The 19,481-nt window shown below is 46.0% G+C and overlaps 1 protein-coding gene across 1 annotated transcript in view; it reads left to right on the top strand.

The window, feature by feature from the left end:
• Positions 1-19,074, top strand: part of CANX (calnexin) — a 70,556-nt gene extending 51,482 nt beyond the window's left edge. The window contains exons 12-15 of the mRNA XM_073568017.1: positions 11,855-11,974; positions 12,161-12,302; positions 15,871-15,965; positions 18,102-19,074. Of these exons, the coding sequence (XP_073424118.1) occupies positions 11,855-11,974; positions 12,161-12,302; positions 15,871-15,965; positions 18,102-18,155 (411 nt within the window). The 3' untranslated portion in view covers positions 18,156-19,074. The remainder of the gene's footprint in view (positions 1-11,854; positions 11,975-12,160; positions 12,303-15,870; positions 15,966-18,101) is intronic.
• Positions 19,075-19,481: the final 407 nt, after the last annotated feature.

Genomic DNA, 19,481 nt, shown 5'->3' with positions numbered 1-19,481 from the left:
CTCCGGCGCTTGCGCAGTATGCTTTGCCTAACTGTGGGCAAAGCATATAATCGGTACTGCGCATGCGCCGGTATTTTTCAGCGCGGTCTATGCCCCGGAAGTGTGTTCTGCATGTGAAGACTTCCAGGGCATAGACCGCGCTGAAAAAAACTGGCACATGCGCAGTACCGATTATATGCTTTTCCCACAGTTGGGCAAAGCATACCGCGCAAGCGCGGAAAACTACGGCATCTGTGATATTCACAGATGAAGATTACGTTCAGCAAGCCAAAGAGGGGGGGAGAAGGCGAATAAGCCACGCCCATCGTACCAGACCGCAGCGATTTCCATACATCTCCACCAAGATAAAAAGATATTTATGCATTAAAGGTGCGGGGTTGGGGGGAATCAAAAGTCCTAATAGAATCCTTATGGGATGCACAACTGGGTGATATCTTTACATGATATCACTAGAAATGGGTGACAGATTCCCTTTAAAGGATCCATATACAACTATTAAAGCAATGTAATTACCTGCATGGACCACTGCTGTATCACGTGAAGGGTGAAGCACTTCTGTGAAGCACTTGGGGGTTCAAAGTGCTCACCACACATCTAGATAAGTTACTTAGGGAGTCTACTTTCCAAAATGGGGTCACTTGTGTGGGGTTTCCACTGTTTAGGCACATTAGGGGCTCTTCAAACGCGACATGGCGTCTGATCTCAATTTCAGCCAGTTTTGCACTGAAAAGTCAAACTGCGTTCCTTCCCTTCCAAGCTCTGCCATGCGCACAAACAGTGGTTATCTGCATATATGGGGTATCAGCGTACTCAGGACAAATTGGACAACAACTTTTGAGGTCCAATTTCTCCTGTTACCCTTGGTAAAATAAAAAATTGGGGGCGTAAACAAATTGGATCTGAAGTAATTTTTTGTGTGAAAAAAAGTTAAATGTTCATTTATTTTTTTTTTTAAACATGTCAAAAATTGCTGTGAAGCACCTGAAAGGTTAATAAACTTCTTGAATGTGGTTTTGAGCACCTTAAGGGGTGCAGTTTTTAGAATGGTGTCAGAGAAATCGCTGGTCAACTTTTAACCCTTATAACTTCCTAACAAAGGAAAATTTTGGTTCCAAAATTGTGGTGATGTAAAGTAAACATGTGGGAAATGTTACTGCTTTTTTTGGGACATCTCTGATTTAAAGCCATGAAAATTAGACATTTTCAAAATTTTCGCCAAATTTCGTGTTTTTCACAAATACAAGTCATACCAAAGAAATTTTACCACTATCATAAAGTACAATATGTCACGAGAAAATGTCAGAATCACCGGGATCCATGGAAGTGTTTCAGAGTTATTACCTCATAAAGGGACAGTGGTCGGAATTGTAAAAATTGGACTGGGCATTAACGTGCAAACCACCCTTGGGGGTAAAGGGGTTAAAGAGAATAAGGCTATGATGCCGTGCCGCGCACAACCTGTGGAAAGGTCTTTGCATGACAGCATTTGGTTTTCTAAACCTGAGTCCTTTTAACCCCTTAACCCCCAAGGGTGGTTTGCACGTTCATGACCGGGCCAATTTTTACAATTCTGACCACTGTCCCTTTATGAGGTGTAATAACTCTGAAACGCTTCCATGGATCCCGGTGATTCTGACATTGTTTTCTCGTGACATATTGTACTTCATGTTAGTGGTAAAATTTAATTCATATAACTTGGGTTTATTTGTGAAAAAAAACGGAAATTTGGCAAAAATTTTGAAAATTTCGCAATTTTCCAACTTTGAATTTTTATGCCCTTAAATCACAGAGATACGGCACACAAAAAACTTAATAAATAACATTTCCCACATGTTTACTTTACATCAGCACAATTTTGGAACCCAAATTTTTTTTTGTTAGGAAGTTTTATAAGGGTTAAAAGTTGACCAGCGATTTCTCATTTTTGCAACACCATTTTATTTTTACGGACCACATCACATTTGAAGCCACTTTGAGGGGTCTATATGATAGAACATACCCAAAAGTGACACCATTCTAAAAACTGCACCCCTTAAGATGCTCAAAACCACATTCAAGAAGTTTATTAACCCTTCAGGTGCTTCACAGGAATTTTTTGAATATTTAAAAAAAAAAAATATGAAATTTAACTTTTTTGACAAAAAAAAACTTCAGGTTCAATTTTTTTTATTTTGCCAAGGGTAACAGGAGAAATTGGACTGCAAAAGTTATTGTGCAGTTTGTCCTGAGTACACGGATACCTAATATGTGGGGGGAACCACTGTTTCGGCGCATGGCAGAGCTCAGAAGGGAAGGAGCACCGTTTGACTTTTTCAATGCAAAATTGGCTAGAATTCAGATCGGACGCCATGTCACGTTTGGAGAGCCCCTGATGTACCTAAACAGTGGAACCCCCCCCCCCCCCCACAAGTGACCCTATTTTGGAAACTAGACCCCCCCAAGGAACTTATCTAGATATGTGGTGAGAATTTTGAACCAACAAGGGCTTCGCAGAAGTTTATAACGCCTGGGTGTGAAAATAAAAAAATCGTATTTTTTCCACAATCATGATCTTTTAGTCACCAATTTTTTTTATTTTCCCAAGGGTACCAGGAGAAATTGGACCCCAAAAGTTGTGTTGTCCAATTTGTCCTGAGTACGCTGATACCCCATATGTGGGAGAAAACTACTGTATGGGCACACGTCGGGGCTCGGAAGGGAAGTAGTGACGTTATGGAATGTTATGCGGGTGTCATGTGTGTTTGGAGAGCCCCTGATCTACCTAAACTATTGAAACTCCCCACAAGTGACCCCATTTTGGAAACTAGACCCCCTAAGGAACTTATCTAGATGTGTGGTGAGCACTTTGAACCCCCAAGTGCTTCACAGAAGTTTATAACGCCCCGGCGTGAAAATAAAAAAATAATTTTTTTCAACAAACATGATATTTTTGCCCCCAATTTTTTATTTTCCTAAGGGTAACAGGAGAAATTGGACCCCGAAAATTGTTTTGCAATGTGTCCTGAGTAAGCTGATACCCTATATGTGGGGGTAAAACAGTGTTTGGGCGCATGGCAGAGCTTGGAAGGGAAGAAACACCATTTGACTTTTTCAACGCAGAATTGGCTGGAATTGAGATCAGACGCCATGTTGCGTTTGGAGAGCACATGATGTGCCCAAACAGTGGAAACCCCCCCAATTCTAACCCCAACACACCCCTAACCTCAGCCCTAACCCTAATGGGAAAATGGAAATACATTTTTTTTTTATTTTATTATTTTTCCCTAACTAAGGGGGTGATAACGGGGGGTTTGATTTACTATTTATGGTGGTTTTTATGTTTGGCAGCTATCGCACGCTAAAAGACGCTTTTTATTGTAAAAATAGTTTTTGCATCACCACATATTGAGAGCTATAATTTATCCATATTTTGACCCACTGAGTCATGTGAGGTCTTATTTTTTGCGGGACGAGTTGACACTTTTATTGGTATCGTGTTCGGGCACGTGACATCTTTTGATCGCTTTTTATTCCGATTTTTGGGACGCAGAATGAACAAAAACCAGCGTTTCATGAATTTCTTTTGGGGGGGTGTGTTTACATCGTTCCGCCTGCGGTAAAATTGATAAAAAGCCTTTTTATTCCTCGGGTCAGTACGGTTACAGCGATACCTCGTTTAGGTCTTTTTTTTATGTTGTGGCGCTTTTATGCAATGAAAACAATTTTATATAAAAAATAATTATTTTTGCATCGCTTTATTCTGCGAGCTATAACTTTTTTATTTCTCGTTCGCCTTATTGGGGGACACAGAGACCATGGGGTGTATGCTGCTGCCACTAAGAGGCTGACACTATGCACAAAAAAAGGTTAGCTCCTCCTCCGCAGTGTGCACCCCACCGACCGGCATGGAATTCCTCAGTTTAGCTTAGTGTCAGTAGGAGGTGGACACGGGTCTTTGATTAGACCCATATCTACCTCGATGTGCGTCGTTCCTTTTCAGGTTTTTCCGGAGGGATACAGAGTGAATAGTCACATCTGTACTCCCACAAGGAGTCTGTGAGTACGGCGTGTACTGCCACCCCGTATCCTCGCAGTTCTCCGTAGCAGGACCAGCAGCCTTCCGGGCGGACGCCAACACGAAGACGTGTCAGCGATTCAAGGGGTCCTTGCCGTCAGTCTCCCACCCACTCGCCTACCAGAGCCTGTCGGTTGGACGAGACGCAGACGTCCTTCAGGAATTTGGTACCTTTCTTCGGGCCCGGGACGGGTGAGTATTGGGACCCTTTGGTCTCCTCAGTGGACACGGTGGCAGCGTTCCCCTTGGAGCAGGGATGCGGTGGCGCTGCGGACACCTGCGGTTATCCTGCGCATCCAGGCAGCCTCCGCTCTCTCTCTCTTACAGCCCGTTCCCTTCCCCCCTGACAGGTTTCTTTTGCGGCTGCGGCACCTCCGCGCCGACCCCGTGCTGACAGGCGGCCGCCGCTATTAATTTAGGCCCCGGCTTCAATTCGGGCCTACTTCAGCGTCGCGGCCACGCCCCCCGCCCCTTTCTACTAAGCAGGCTTCTCTCCCGCCCGTTCTAGGTCCTCCCACCGCCTCCTTCTTGCACCCCAGCCTGTTCTTGGCCAGCGGGCGGTGCCTCTTTCAGCCTGGCAGTTAGCTCCGCCCTTCTTCCCCTGGAAGCGCGCGTTTTTCCCATTCCTCTCAGGCGGTCGCCATCTTCCCAGCCTGTCAGCCGGACACCGTTCTGTCAGCCGGATATCGCTCTGACCTGCAGCTGCAAACAAGCCGGATACCATTGTCTCTGGGGACACCGGACCATGAGTAGCTCTGCATCTGCAGACTGACACCCTCCTCTGCATTCTGTCCTCCAACCTTCCGGCACTACCTCAGTTATCACTATGTCTAACTCTAAATCTGATCGTACACGCTCTACGGCTCTCCCCTGCACTCTAGTCAAGTACTTTACGTGCTCTTCTTGCAATCGCAAACTTCCCTCAGGTCAGTCCACTACCCTCAGCCTGGACTGTAGCAATCCAATTTAGCCTGATGCCGCCCAGGAGCCATCTATGGCCCCAGGTGAGAGTGAACCCCCCATGCCTGGCTGGGCTTCATCTTTCACAATCAATGGCAGACATCACCAGGGTGTCTCAGTCCCTAGTAGCCGTTCTGGATAAGTTGCCCCTGGACACTTCTGCAGGGTCCAGCAGGTCTCAAGAGATTCCTTCTGAGTCAGCCAGCGTTGGTCGCAAAAGACCCAGGCAGGATCTCCAGCCGGAAGCATCTCCTCGTCCCATCTCACCGCATAGTCCTTCTCAGCAGCCTCCTTCCCGGGCCTCCTCTCCCAAGTCTGGTGAAGCGTTCTCGGACAGGTCTTCTGAGGGGATTTTAGAGCTGGATTCGGACCAGGATGCGAACATGAAGGTTACGGTGCAGAACCTCATTGCAGAGATTCACCAGACCTTCGAGATTGCTGACCCCCCTGTGAAATCCTCAGATCAGGAGGTTTCGTTCAGATGGGCGGAAACACCCTCCAGGGTATCTCCTTTCCATTCCGAGTTTGGAAAGATTTTTACCAGGGAAAGAGAAGATCCGACCAGACGCTTTCAAAGAGGAAAGCGTCTCGGCGTACTGTACCCGTTTGCTAAAGAGCTCACGGACAACTGGTCTGCTTCTCCCTCAGTGGACCCGCCCGTGTCCAGACTTTCTAATAACACGGTTCTCCCGCTTTCAGGCGTGGCGTCTCTAAAGGATTCTAATGATCGGATTATAGAATCCCTAGCTAAGTCTGCCTTCGAAGTGGCTTCAGCGGCGGGATGTCCAAGCTTTGCTTCATCTTGGGCAGCAAAAGCCATAGCTACTTGGGCAGAGGATCTTCGTCAGGGCATCCTATAGAAAGTACAATCAGAGCGATTGGCCAATGTCGCCAATCAGATTTCCCATGCGGGGGATTATCTGCTTTCTGCTTCTTTGGATGCCACATCCTGCGCAGTTCAGGCGTCAAGCAACGTTGTGGCAATCCGACGTACAATTTGGCTCAAGGCCTGGCAGGCGGACTTGTCTTCTAAAAAAGTCTCTTACTAATCTGCCTTTTCAGGGAGTACGCCTCTTTGGATCCCAATTGGACCAGATTATTAAGGACGCCACCGGAGGCACGAGTTCCCTCCTCCCTCAGTCCAAGCCTCGCAGACCTCCACTAAGGCGTCAGTTTCGACCCTTTCGGGCTTTCCGCCGTTTCAATACGGCGGAGAACCCATCCAACCAACAAAGACCGCAGGCGCGCCAAGATAGAAAGTTTCCTTCAGACCCATTCCTTCCTGGCGATCCCACTCTTCTCAGGGCAGACCATCCAGATCCAGATCTGGACGGTCTACATCTGCATGACTATCGTCGGACTCCCGAGGGTCCCTTCCAATTGGGAGGTCGACTTCTCTTCTTCAGGAACGTCTGGCTGGCCTCAGTAGAGGACGCTTGGGTCAGGGAGGTTGTATTGTCAGGATACAAGATAGTTTGTCTCTCTTCCACGGGATCGTTTCTTCGAATCCCGTCCTCCAAAAGATCCAGCCTTGATCCCGGGGTTCTTTACGGCCATCACCTCTCTCCTCAGTTCCGGGGTGATTGTGCCCGTTCCCGACTCGGAGCGGTTCACAGGATTTTAATCGAACCTTTTTGTGGTGCCGAAAAAAGGCGGGGCGGTCCAACCCATCTTGGATCTAAAGCTTCTCAACAAGAGAGTACGCCTTCGCCACTTCCGCATGGAGTCGGTTCGTTTGGTAATCGCTTCCATGGAGGAGCAGGAATTCATGTGTTCAATAGACATCAAAGATGCCTATCTACATGTGCCCATATTCTCCCTACATCAGAAGTTCTGCGTTTTGCGATTCGCCAGGAACATTACCAGTTCGTCACGCTCCCTTTCGGTCTCGCCACCGCTCCCAGAGTCTTCACGAAGATCATGGCTGCGCTGATGACCTTGTTGAGGATCAGAGGTCTCGATCTTTTTCCGTACCTCGACGATATTCTGATCAAAGCTTCATCTTTTAAACAGGCTCGTCTAAGTTTGACGATCGTCCTAGACACCCTTTCCAATTTCGGGTGGCTAGTCAACAGGAAAAAGTCCTGTCTGATTCCTTCTCAACGTCTTGTGTTTCTGGGCCTACTGTTCGACACTCGTCGGTCAAGGGTCTTTCTCCCACGAGAGAAGATTCTTTCCCTGCAGCAGGATGTACGATCGCTGCAGACCACACGATTTCCGTCCCTCCGAACAGCTATGAGGGTCCTGGGAAAGATGGTGGCGGCGATAGAGGCAGTTCCCTTTGCCCAATTTCACACCAGACCTCTCCAGCACACCATTCTGTCGAGGTGGAACAGGTCGGCTCTGTCCCTGGATCGCCCTGTATGTTTTTCATGCCGGGTCAAGCGGTCACTCAACTGGTGGTTGACGTCACCTCTTATCCACTTGGGTCGGTCTTTTCTTCCCATTCACTGGCAGATTGTAACAACGGATGCCAGCCTCCTCGGCTGGAGTGCAGTGTTCCGCAATCACACTGTTTAGGGTCGTTGGTCGACTCAGGAATCAGCTCTGCCGATCAACGTCCTAGAGATACGAGCGATCTATCTGGCTCTTGTCCACTGGGAGAGGCTGCTCAGAGGCTTGCCTGTCCGGATTCAGACAGACAATGCCACAGCGGTGGCATATGTCAACTGCCAAGGAGGGACACGGAGTATCTCGGCTCTGGCAGAAGTGTCCAAGATTCTTCATTGGGCAGAGATTTCTGTCCCTACAATTTCCGCGGTACACATTCCCAGCGTAGACAACTGGGTCGCCGATTTTCTCAGCCGCGAGGGTCTCGCGTCGGGGGAGTGGTCCCTACATCCGGAGGTGTTTCATCTGCTCTACCGTCGATGGGGAACCCCGGATGTCGACCTGATGGCGTCTCGCCTCAACAGGAAAGTCCCACAGTTTGTTTCCAGGTCTCGAGACCCTCTGGCAGTGGGCGCAGACGCTCTGGCCATTCCTTGGTCGCAGTTCGAACTCCCCTACCTGTTCCCTCCTCTGCCGCTTCTTCCCAAGCTGTTGAAGATCAAAGCAGAAGGAATTCCAGTCATTCTCATCGCCCCGAATTGGCCCAGAAGGTCTTGGTTCGCGGACATTGTCAACCTCGCGGACGCCCCCTGGAAGCTTCCAGACAGGGCAGATCTACTGTCTCAAGGCCCGATTTGAAACCCCAATTCTCGGCCGCTCAATTTAACGGCGTGGCTGTTGAGACCGAGATTTTGAAACGGGCAGGATTCTCCGATCGAGTAATTCATACCATGATCCGAGCAAGAAAGCCATCATCTTCCAAAATTTAATATCGTACTTGGAAGGCCTATTTCACCTGGTGTGAGGCCAATGACATCGCGCCCATGTGCTTTTCGCTCCCTTCTGTTCTGGCGTTTCTTCAGGCAGGGCTGGATGCGGGACTTGCCCTCAGTTCTTTGAAGGGTCAGGTTTCGGCGCTGTCTATTTTATTTCAGAAGATGTTGGCCTCCCGCCCTCAGGTCAAAACCTTTCTTCAGGGCGTGGCTCACACGGCTCCTCCGTACCGAGCGCCCGTGGTTCCATGGGATCTTAATCTGGTTCTTGAGGTTCTGCAAGGTCCTCCTTTTGAACCTCTCATGTTTCTCTTTCTCTCCTTTCTTGGAAGGTAGCTTTTCTGGTGGCCATCACTTCCATCCGGCGTGTGTCGGAATTGGCGGCTCTTTCTTGACGCTCGCCTTTTTTGGTACTTCACCAGGATAAGGTAGTTCTGCGGCCTCCGCCCTCTTTTCTTCCGAAGGTGGTGTCCTCCTTTCACCTCAATGAGGATATTGTTCTGCCTTCCTTCTGTCCGTGTCCATCTCATCCTCGGGAGCGGTCCTTGAACAAGCTGGACCTGGTCAGGGCGCTGAGAGTCTATCTGTCTAAGACTGCTTCCCTGCGAAAGACAGACTCTCTTTTCGTCATTCCAGATGGTGCGTGGAAAGGTCACCCGGCCTCCAAGGCTACTATTGCTCGCTGGGTCAGATCGGCAATTTTGGAGGCATACCGGGTTAAGCATCGAGTGGCTCCTCCGGGGATGAGAGCGCACTCAACCCGGGCAGTGGGTGCTTCCTGGGCGGTACGCCACAGAGCTTCCGCGCTGCAGCTTTGCAAAGCTGCAACCTGGTCATCAGTTCACACGTTTGTGAAATTCTACAAAGTCCACACCTACGCTTCGGCGGACGCCAGCCTAGGTAGAAGGATTTTGCAGGCTGCGGTGGTGAGTTCGCAAAATGAGGATTTTGTAGGCTGCGGTGGTTTGTTTCCCACCCCAGGGACTGCTTTGGGACGTCCCATGGTCTCTGTGTCCCCCAATAAGGCGAACGAGAAAACAGGATTTTTGGGTTGCTTACCGTAAAATCTGTTTCTCGGAGCCTTCATTGGGAGACACACAGCACCCTCCCATGTTCTTCAGCTCCTGTTCTTCCTTTGGTTGATTGGTTACAGTTGAGTTGTTTGTCCTGTTTTCAATCTATTCTGTTGCTTCTCCTACTGCTTTCTCACTAACTGAGGAATTCCCTGCCGGTCGGTGGGGTGTACACTGCGGAGGAGGAGCTAACCTTTTTTTGTGCATAGTGTCAGCCTCCTAGTGGCAGCATCATACACCCCATGGGCTCTGTGTCCCCCAATGAAGGCTCCGAGAAACAGATTTTACGGTAAGCAACCCAAAAATCCTGTTTTTTTTTCACTGACGCTGTATGGCGGCTCGTTTTTTGCGGGACAAGATGATGTTTTCAGCTGTACCATGGATATTTATATGCGTCTTTTTGATCGTGTGTTGTTGCACTTTTTGTTCGGCAGTATGATAATAAATCAGTATTTTTTTGCTTTTATTTTTATTTTTTAAGGGGTTCGCTAAAGGGGATAACTAATGGGACAGTTTTATAGGGCGGGTTGTTACAGACGCGGCGATGCCAAATATGTGTACTTTTATTGTTTTGTTTTTTTATTTTCAAAAAATGAATTTATTAGGGAATTTTTTTTTTTTTTTTAATTTAGCGATTTTTTTTTTTTTAATTATTTTTACACTTTTTTTTAACTATTACATTGTCCCAGGTGGGACATCACTGTCCTGTGACAGATCGCTGATCTGTCACATCACAGATCACTGTGACAGATCAGCGATCTGTCACAGACACTGCACAAGGCCTCCTCCTTGCCTTCGCTTTGCAGGCATGAGGAAGCCAGCTCCCTGCAGGCCCCCGAAGGTCCCCGTCGCCATCTTTGATTCGGGGACCTGCAGGGATGGAGCCCCCCGCAGCAGTGCTGCACATTGCGCTGCTGGTGGGGGCTCAGGGAAGCACGGAGTGAGCCCCCTCCCTGCCGATGCTTCCCTTTAATCCCCGGTACACCGCGATCGTGTTTGATTGCGGTGTGCAAGGGGTTAACGTGTCGGGGGCGGTCCGTGACCGCCCCTGACACATTGTGCCGGGTGTCAGCTGTGATAATCAGTTGACACCCGGCCGCAATCAGCGGTGCTCACCACGTGGGCGCTGCTGATAGCTGTGACGTACTATCCCGTCAAATAAAAATTTTTAAAAAAGTCAGATTTCCTATTTATTTCTCTCTCTTCTGATGTGATCTAGCACATCAGAGGAGACAGAAATGGGTTCCCCTGAGCCACCCTGGTACCTGCAATGTCTCCTGGTCCCTCCAGCTGTGTCTTCCGGGAAAAAAATGGCATGCGCAATGCGCCCGCCGAGATTTGCCGGCCCGAACCCAGCAGCAATAGATTTCTCCTATTGGTTCATTTTGATCACTGTGATAGAACCTATCACAGTGATCAAAATTAAAAAGTGGTAAATCAAACCCCCCTTTATCACCCACTTAGGTAAAAATAATAATTTTTTTTTTTTGTTTATCTATTTCCATTTTTCCATTAGGGTTATGGTTGGGCTTTATAGTTGGGGTTATAGCTAGGGGGTTGGAGTTAGGGTTATGGTTGGGGTTATAGCTAGGGTTAAGGGATGGGCTAGGGTTAAGGTTATGGTTGGAGTTAGGGCTGTGTTAGGGTTGGAGTTAGAATTGGGGAGTTTCTATTGTTTAGGCACATCAGGCAGGGGGTCTCCAAACGCAACATGGCGCCCACCATTGATTCCTGCCAATTTTGGGTTCAAAAAGTCAGATGGTGCTCCCTTGCTTCTGAGCCCTGCTATGCACCCAAACAGTGGCTTTCCCCCATATACAGTGTGTCTGCGTACTCAGGAGAAATTGCACAACAAATTTTTTGGTCCATTTTCTCCTGATGCCCTTGTGAAAATAAAAAAGTTTAGTTCCAAAGTAAATTTTTTGTGAAAAAAGTAAAATGTTCATTTTTTCCTTCCACATTGCTTTAGTTCTTGTGAAGCACCTGAAGGGTTAATAAACTTCTTGAATGTGGTTTTGCGCACCTTAAGGGGTGCAGTTTTTAGAATGGTGCCACTTTTTAGTATTTTCTGTGATATTGACCCCCCAAACTCACTTCAAATGAAAGTTGGTCCCTAAAAAAATGAATTTTGTATATTTTTGAAAAATTTTTGCCAAATTTCCATTTGGTACATAAACACGAAATCGAAGAAATTTTACCACTAACACGGCGTACAATATGTCACGAATAAACCTTCTCAATCAGTGGGATACATTGAAGCGTTCCAGAGTTATAACCTCAAAGTGACAGTGGTCAGAATTGTAAAAATTGGCCTGGACAATAAGTACCTAATTGGCTCTCACTAAGGGGTTAATGGCAAATTTGAATTGAATGGTAAATATATGATAAACGTTACTATATGAATTCTTTCACCATGATTTGAGTTATATATATTTTATTTTCAGCCCAGCGTGGTTGAAAAAATGATGTCTGCAGCTGAGGAACGACCATGGCTCTGGATAGTTTACATTCTGACCGTGGCCCTGCCAGTCTTCCTGGTGATCCTGTTCTGCTGCTCGGGCAAGGTATGTGTTAAATGGCTATACAATAAATTCACTTGTATCTACACACTCACAAGTACACATATATCAGAAGATCTCTTGATCAACCAGCTACTGGATAGGTGATAATGCCTAGATTATCAACAGTCCAACTACTGGGAGCCATACCAGATACTTACATGGTTCGTTTTTTGTTTTTTTTTTACACAGAAGCAGACATCGGATGCAAGCCACAAAAAGACTGATGCTCCACAGCCAGATGTAAAGGAAGAAGAGGAGGAGGAAGAGGAGGAAAAAGAAGCCAGCAAGGAGGGTGAAGATGAAGCTGCAGAGGAGCAAGCGGAGGAGCAGGGTAAGTTACATGGTCCTTTTTGTTTTTGTGGTTTCTTCTTGATTTGAGCTTTATATTGTCACTGTCCTGTTTTATAGACTTATCTCCTTGAATATAAATCTGTATCAGAAAGCGGACGTTTGCTGCATGTTGCCAAGTGACTTAGTGTCTAATGCAAGTCTGATCTAACCATTGCCCAACAGATCTCATACACTTCTAATGGGATCTGTCAAGGTTTCTTTTCGATGGCAAAAATAGGAATTCGATTCTTCCCGCAAAAGCAAAAAATTGCTCTCTTTGCCTATTTTCAGATTCCCTTTCTTAATAGCTTGCCTTTTGCCTAATCCCAACCCTGCACTGGATTCCGCTTAAGGCTGCGTTCACACGTTCAGGTTTTTTCGTGGTTTCGCGGCAGTTCTTACTGCGCAATTTTGCCGTGAAAACGCAAAAAAACCAGCATCCCATGCATTCCTATGGAATTCCGCAATGCTGTGCTAATGCTGCGGATTTTCCCGCGGCGGAATCGCATCGTGGAAAAATCCACAGCATGCTCATTAATTTGCGGAGTCGCGACAATTCCACCCACATAGGAATGCATTGTTCTGCTTACTTTCCGCATGTGGCTGTTCCCGCCATGCGAAAAGTAAGCAGAACATTTGGGGATGGTACCCACGGTCCGGAGAGGAGACTGTCCTCCAGGCTCTGGGCACCATATCCCTGTAAAAAATAGAATTAAAATAAAAAAAAATCGGGTTATATTCACCTTCCGACGTCCCGCGCAGCGTCCCCAGGCTTCAGTGATACACGCGGCAGCTCCCGTTCCCAGTAATGCATTGCGATGACCTTTCCTGATGTCGCGTCTCGCGAGACCGCGACGTCATCAAAGGTCATTGCCGCAATGCATCACTGGGAACGGGACCTGCCGTAGCATCGCGGAGGCCTGGGGACGCTGCGCGGGACTTTGGAAGGTGAATATAACCCGATTTTTTTTTTATTTTTTTTATTTTTAACATTAGATCTTTTTACTACCGACGCTGCATAGGCGGCCTCAATAGTAAAAAGTTGGTCACACTTGTCAAACACTGTGTTTGACGAGTGTGACCAGCCTGTCAATCAGTTCTACAAGCGATGCTACAGATCGCTTTGAAAACACTAGCATTCTGCATGCTAATTACGCTTGCAAATCGCTAGTTTTTCCGCGGGAAAATCGCGGGAATTTAAAATGCGGTTTTTCCGCGGAATGGAATTCCGGAATTCTCGCGGTAACTTCCGTGGGAATTGCACTACGTGTGAACTTAGCCTTAAGGCCCCGTCACACTAAGCGATATCGCTAGCAATATCGCTGTAACGTCACTGGTTTTGTGACGCAGCAGCGATATTGCTAGTGATATTGCTATGTGTGATACTTACCTCCGACCGGCTCCCCCGCTGATTATCGCTGATCGCGTGAAAACGGCCTGGGCCGTTTCTCGTCGTCAGCTTCCTGCTGGGCTTCCTGTGGCGCCAACGAGCGACACGTAGACGCGGGCGGGAGGAGGTCAGGATCGCCTCGTCTGACAGGTAAGTAGCAACCCCCGACCGCTGCTATGTCGCTGGTGAGATCTGCCTGTGTGGCAGCTCAATAGCGACCACTTAGCGATGCACCAGCGATCCTGACCGCGTCATATCGCTGGTCGGGATCGCTGGTGCATCGCTAAGTGTGACAGTACCTTTAGACTTTTGTGCTCACCAGATGTCAGGGGCCAAAAGAAATGTCCTCCACGTGCGCAACAGCAGCTATCGATCTCTATACAAACCGATAGCTGCTACTGCGCTATCAGAATTTCTTTTTTTTCCCTTGCTCAAGTAAACCTGCAAAAGGGATTAAGTGCACAGTAACCATGCGATTATGCTGCAGCGCAGTTGCCCCGGCTGGCACCTGCCTGCAGAGGCGTGTTGTGTTTTTTTTTTTTTTTTTCTTCAGTATGTGAGGGTATTCATTATGTAAACTGGGGGCAGGTCAGTGAGGGATCAGTGACCTGTCAGCACGCGGCATTATAAGTAGCTAATCAGAGCACCACATACATGAACCCCGCCTTAGGACACGAGCTTATCGTTACGCAAAAAGGAAAATAAAGATTAAGAAGCAACCACAAGACGGATTTCATCAACTAAGGTATCATTTTATTCAGTACTAGCTGAAGAGCCCGGCGCTGCCCGAGCATAGTAACTAACTGTGGTTAGTTATAGCAAATTATAATTATCCTCCATCCCATAGTCCCGTGCCCATATACCCATCATACATATCCACGATCCCATAGGCCCGTGCCCATATACCCATCATACATATCCTCCATCCCATAGTCGAGTGCCCATATACCCATCACATCCTCCATCCTATACTCCCATGCCCATATACCCATCATGCATCCTCCATCCCATAGTCCCATGCCCATATACCCATCGTACATATTCGCCATCCCATAGTCGAGTGCCCATACACCCATCACACATCCTTCATCTCAGTCCCATGCCCATATACCCATCATACATCATACATATATACATCACCCATCATACATATATGCCATCCCATAGTCCCGTGCCCATATACCCATCATACATATCCTCCATCCCATAGTCCAGTGCCCATATACCCATCACACATCGTCCATCCCATAGTCAACCATTATGACGACATAATGAGCGGCGGAGCTTGCAACCTATGATGACATCAGCGTCGCCATGGCAACCATTATGACATAATGAGGGGCGGGGCTTGATACACACTTTTTCCCCATTATGTAGATAGGGGCAAAATTGTTTGGTGAATTGGAACGCGCGGGGTTAAAATTTCGCCTCACAACATAGCCTAGGACGCTCTCGGGGTCCAGACGTGTGACTGTGCCAAATTTTGTGGCTGTAGCTGCGACGGTGCGGATGCCAATCCCGGACATACACACATACATGCATACACACACTTGAGCTTTATATATTAGATAACGACACAGACCAGACACTGGTTACTGTACACAAAACAAACAGCCTTTTCTGGCGCAAAATGAAAAAATATAAAGCTAATACTCTACAGTAGTGTGGGTTCGCCCGCTCGGTTTAGTATTAAACACTTCATTCCCTAGCAAAGACAAACACTTGGAGGTCTGCACACCTCCACATACTGACCCTGAATGTGACATCTGGTCTTCTTTTTATCTGCCATAACACACCCCGGGGTGAGGATATGTGAGCAGCTGGTCCCACCCATCTCTCTGCTCGTAAACACGGCTCTGACATGTCCTATTAACTCTCAGCACTATAAGTGCTGGAGCCTCATTTTCCGGGCTTACATCACTGAGGCTACCAACCTTGATGATGCATACGTCTCCTCGAGAACCTGTCCGGCAGCCATCTTACACCCTTTAAACATATAACAGACCTTTACTGCTGTGTTCGGCTGTATCTGTAGGGTTGATAGTTTATGGTACAGATTTAACAAATGAAGTGTTCATATGGCTTGAAATGCTACAGCTTTGTGTCCTATGTGGTTCATGTTCTAGTGTTAGTATTTGGTCCATGCTTTTTACATATGCTTTTTTTTTTTTTTCTTTAGCACCTGAAGAAGGGGAGGGAGATGCTGGACATGGAAGTAATGAAGAAGAGGAGGAGGTGGAAGATGATGACCAAGAGAATGAAGACAAACCTCAAGTAAGCCATGGCAATCTACCCCTTTATATGAATGTTTAATACAACTCATGCCTTATATTAGTGCATTTACCTTTTATTGTGGACGTTTAACACAGCTGACAACGTAACATGACATGCTCAGGTTTGGCATGGTGCAACTACTGAGTAGAACGAAACATGGTTACTCCTAGGCAGACAAGTGTCCTGATGGTAAATCCAGCTGTAGGGGTCCTGGTGCTGTAACACTGTACACATGCGATTATGCTGCGGCTCAGCTGGCACCTGCCTGCAGAAGTGTTTTTGTTTTTTTTGCACTGTGTACATACAGTATATTCATTATGTAAACTAGGGGGCAGGTCAGTGAGGGATCAGTAACCTGTCAGCAGTCTACATTATGAATACTTAATCAGAGCACCAGATGACGCCCCTCACAAGCCACCCCGAAGCACGAGCATATCATTAACGCAAAACTGAAAATAAAGGTTAAACCACGAGACGGCTTTCAGCACCCTGGTATCATTGTAACATAGTAACATAGTTATTAAGGTTGAAGGGAGACTTTAAGTCCATCTAGTTCAACCCATATCCTATCCTAACTTGCCCTAACATGTTGATCCAGAGGAAGGCAAAAAAAACCCATGTGGCAACAGTAAGCTTCACATTGGGGAAAAAAATTCCTTCCCGACTCCACATACGGCAGTCAGACTAGCTCCCTGGATCAACGCAATATTAAGGAGACTAGTGTATATACCCTGTAATATTATACTTTTCAAGAAAGGCATCCAGTCCCTTCTTAAATTTTAGTAGTGAATCACTCATTACAACATCATATGGCAGAGAGTTCCATAGTCTCACTGCTCTTACAGTAAAGAATCCGCGTCTGTGAGTATGCTTAAACCTTCTTTCCTCCAGACGTAGAGGATGCCCCCGTCACAGGTCTAAGAGTAAAAAGATCATTAGAAAGGTCTTTGTATTGTCCCCACATATATTTATACATTGTAATAAGATCACCCCTAAGCCTTCGATTCTCCAAACTAAATAACCCCAAGTGTAATAACCTGTCTTGGTATTGCAGACCCCCTAGTTCCCTAATAACCTTGGTCGCTCTTCTCTGCACCCGCTCCAGTTCAGCTATGTCTTTCTTATACACCGGAGACCAGAACTGTACACAGTATTCTAAGTGTGGTCGCACTAGTGACTTATATAGAGGTAAAATTATGTTCTCCTCATGAGCATCTATGCCTCTTTTAATGCATCCCATTATTTTATTTGCCTTTGCAGCAGCTGCTTGACTCTGGCCACTAAATGTGAGTTTGTCGTCCACCCATACACCCAGGTCTTTTTCAGTGACTGTTTTGCCCAGTGTTTTACAATTAAGCACATAATTATACAACTTGTTCGTTCTACCCAAGTGCATGACCTTACATTTATCCCCATTAAAGCTCATTTGGCATTTATCAGCCCAAGCTTCTAGTTTACATAAATCCTCCTGTAATATAAAATTGTCCTCCTCTGTATTAATTATCCTGCAGAGTTTAGTGTCATCTGCAAATATTGAAATTCTACTCTCTATGCCCCCTACAAGGTCATTAATAAATATGTTAAAAAGAAGCGGGCCAAAAACTGACCCCTGTGGTACCCCACTGCTAACCGTGACCCAGTCCGAGTGTGCTCCATTAATAATCACCCTTTGTTTCCTATCCCTGAGCCAGCTCTTAACCCACCTACACATATTTTCCCCTATCCCCATTGTTCTCATTTTATGTATCAACCTTTTGTGTGGCACCGTATCAAAAGCTTTTGAAAAGTCCATGTACACCACGTCCACTGCATTCCCTTGGTCCAGTCCGGAACTTACCTCGTCATAAAAGCTTATCAGATTAGTCTGACAGGAACGGTCTCTTGTAAACCCATGTTGATATTGGTATTGTAATCAGTATAACGGCGCCTGATGAGACCTGAGTAGTCTCGAAAGCTTGGAATGTGTTACCATCTTTTCATTTGGCCATTAAAAGGTATCAACCACTGAGGACTCTGAATTCTAAATATTCTTATATTGGGGCAGTCATTAGGCAGTAATGGATGTACTGTTTTTCTTCCCATGGTGCAGATAATTATGATAAATCTCTAATCTTTTGTGTTTCCTTTTTTCTGCAGGAGGATGATATAATGAGAAGATCTCCAAGAAATCGAAAACCCCGAAGGGAATAAACTAGATAAAAAAAAAATTTAAAAATTTAAAAAAAAAAAGCAAATCCACCAACGAACTTGAATTATTTGGCAAATTTAATATAAAATGCTTGCAGTTTCTAAACCGTTGCAATGAAATATTGACCACCCTGGTTCTCCGCATACTAAAGCCACACGAATGGTCACCGAGAACGCAGCGTGTCTATAAACTGTGGCAAAAAGCAGTCCATGATTTCTGTGTTTAACCTTAGTTGACCTCTCTGTGGGGATATGCAGTGTATGATAAACTAACTGTACTGTTTCTTTGATTTTTAAAGATCTTTTTAAAAGAACAATATAGTATTGCCAAACTCTTCCAAACGTCAGTGTAATAAAATGTATTAATCTTAGAGAAAAAGATCACGGAGAACACTAGGAAATTGTTAGCCATTAAAAGCAGAGGTTCTTTACTTTTTAAGAGCTTGTTTGGTCCTCTATTCCCGTATGGTATAACTCTCCTTCAGTTGTTATCATTTCTTTTTTCTTGCTCTTCTTATCTTTTATTAAGAGTGCTCCCTACACAAGCAGTACATGCTGATTGGGTCCTAGACAGCATGTTTCTACCCTGATTCCATGCATGTTGCCTTTGGGTTCTGTTAAGCCGCTTGCACTGTCTGCTAAAAGTTGGCCTTACGGACCAAAGCTAGAAAAAAAAAAAATACCCACAAACCCATGAAGTTTAAGCAGGTTCAATATCTTGTCCCTCTTTTGTGTGTGTGTGTGTGTGCGCGCGCATATGTAAATATAAATATATACATACAGTATATCTTTTGCTTTGTGTGCTTTCTTAGTTCTACAGTTGTCCAGCGTTTAGTATCTTCATCACTTTCTGAATTTGTATTGTTCTGTTAAAGTATAGGTCCACTTAAGAAAGCCCAAAAATAAAATTTGTTGTTAATTAGCGTTGTCAATCTTCTGTTCCATACTGGAGTAAAAATATTCCACTGGTTGCTCAACGGTAGTCTGGACCACCCCTGAACAGCCCTATAAGGTAATGCAGGGGCGGTCCAGACTACAGTCTGATAACTGTGCTACAATGTTCTGGTTTTTTTTTTTTTTTTTTTTTTTATCCCCCCCCCCCCCCCCCCCCTGCATATATAGCAAATCTATAAATGGTATTTTCCACATTTCTCTCTAAGCCTTTATCATGTTTACATATTCTTTTTAAGTGAGCCTATACTTTTGAGTCTTTATTTTACACTTGACTTCGTTTTGTTTTTTTTTTAATGAGAAATGGGCCCAGATAATAAAGAAACACAGACTTGATTCAGTGTTAGACCGGTATACTGTTGGTCTGTTACCTGCCAT

The sequence above is a fragment of the Dendrobates tinctorius genome, unplaced genomic scaffold, assembly GCF_039654945.1.
Source record: "Dendrobates tinctorius isolate UK_male_01 unplaced genomic scaffold, ASM3965494v1 ptg000020l, whole genome shotgun sequence".
Lineage (NCBI taxonomy): Eukaryota > Metazoa > Chordata > Amphibia > Anura > Dendrobatidae > Dendrobates > Dendrobates tinctorius.
Note: the sequence above shows the minus strand (reverse complement) of the source record. Positions and strands in the feature narration are given on the sequence as shown.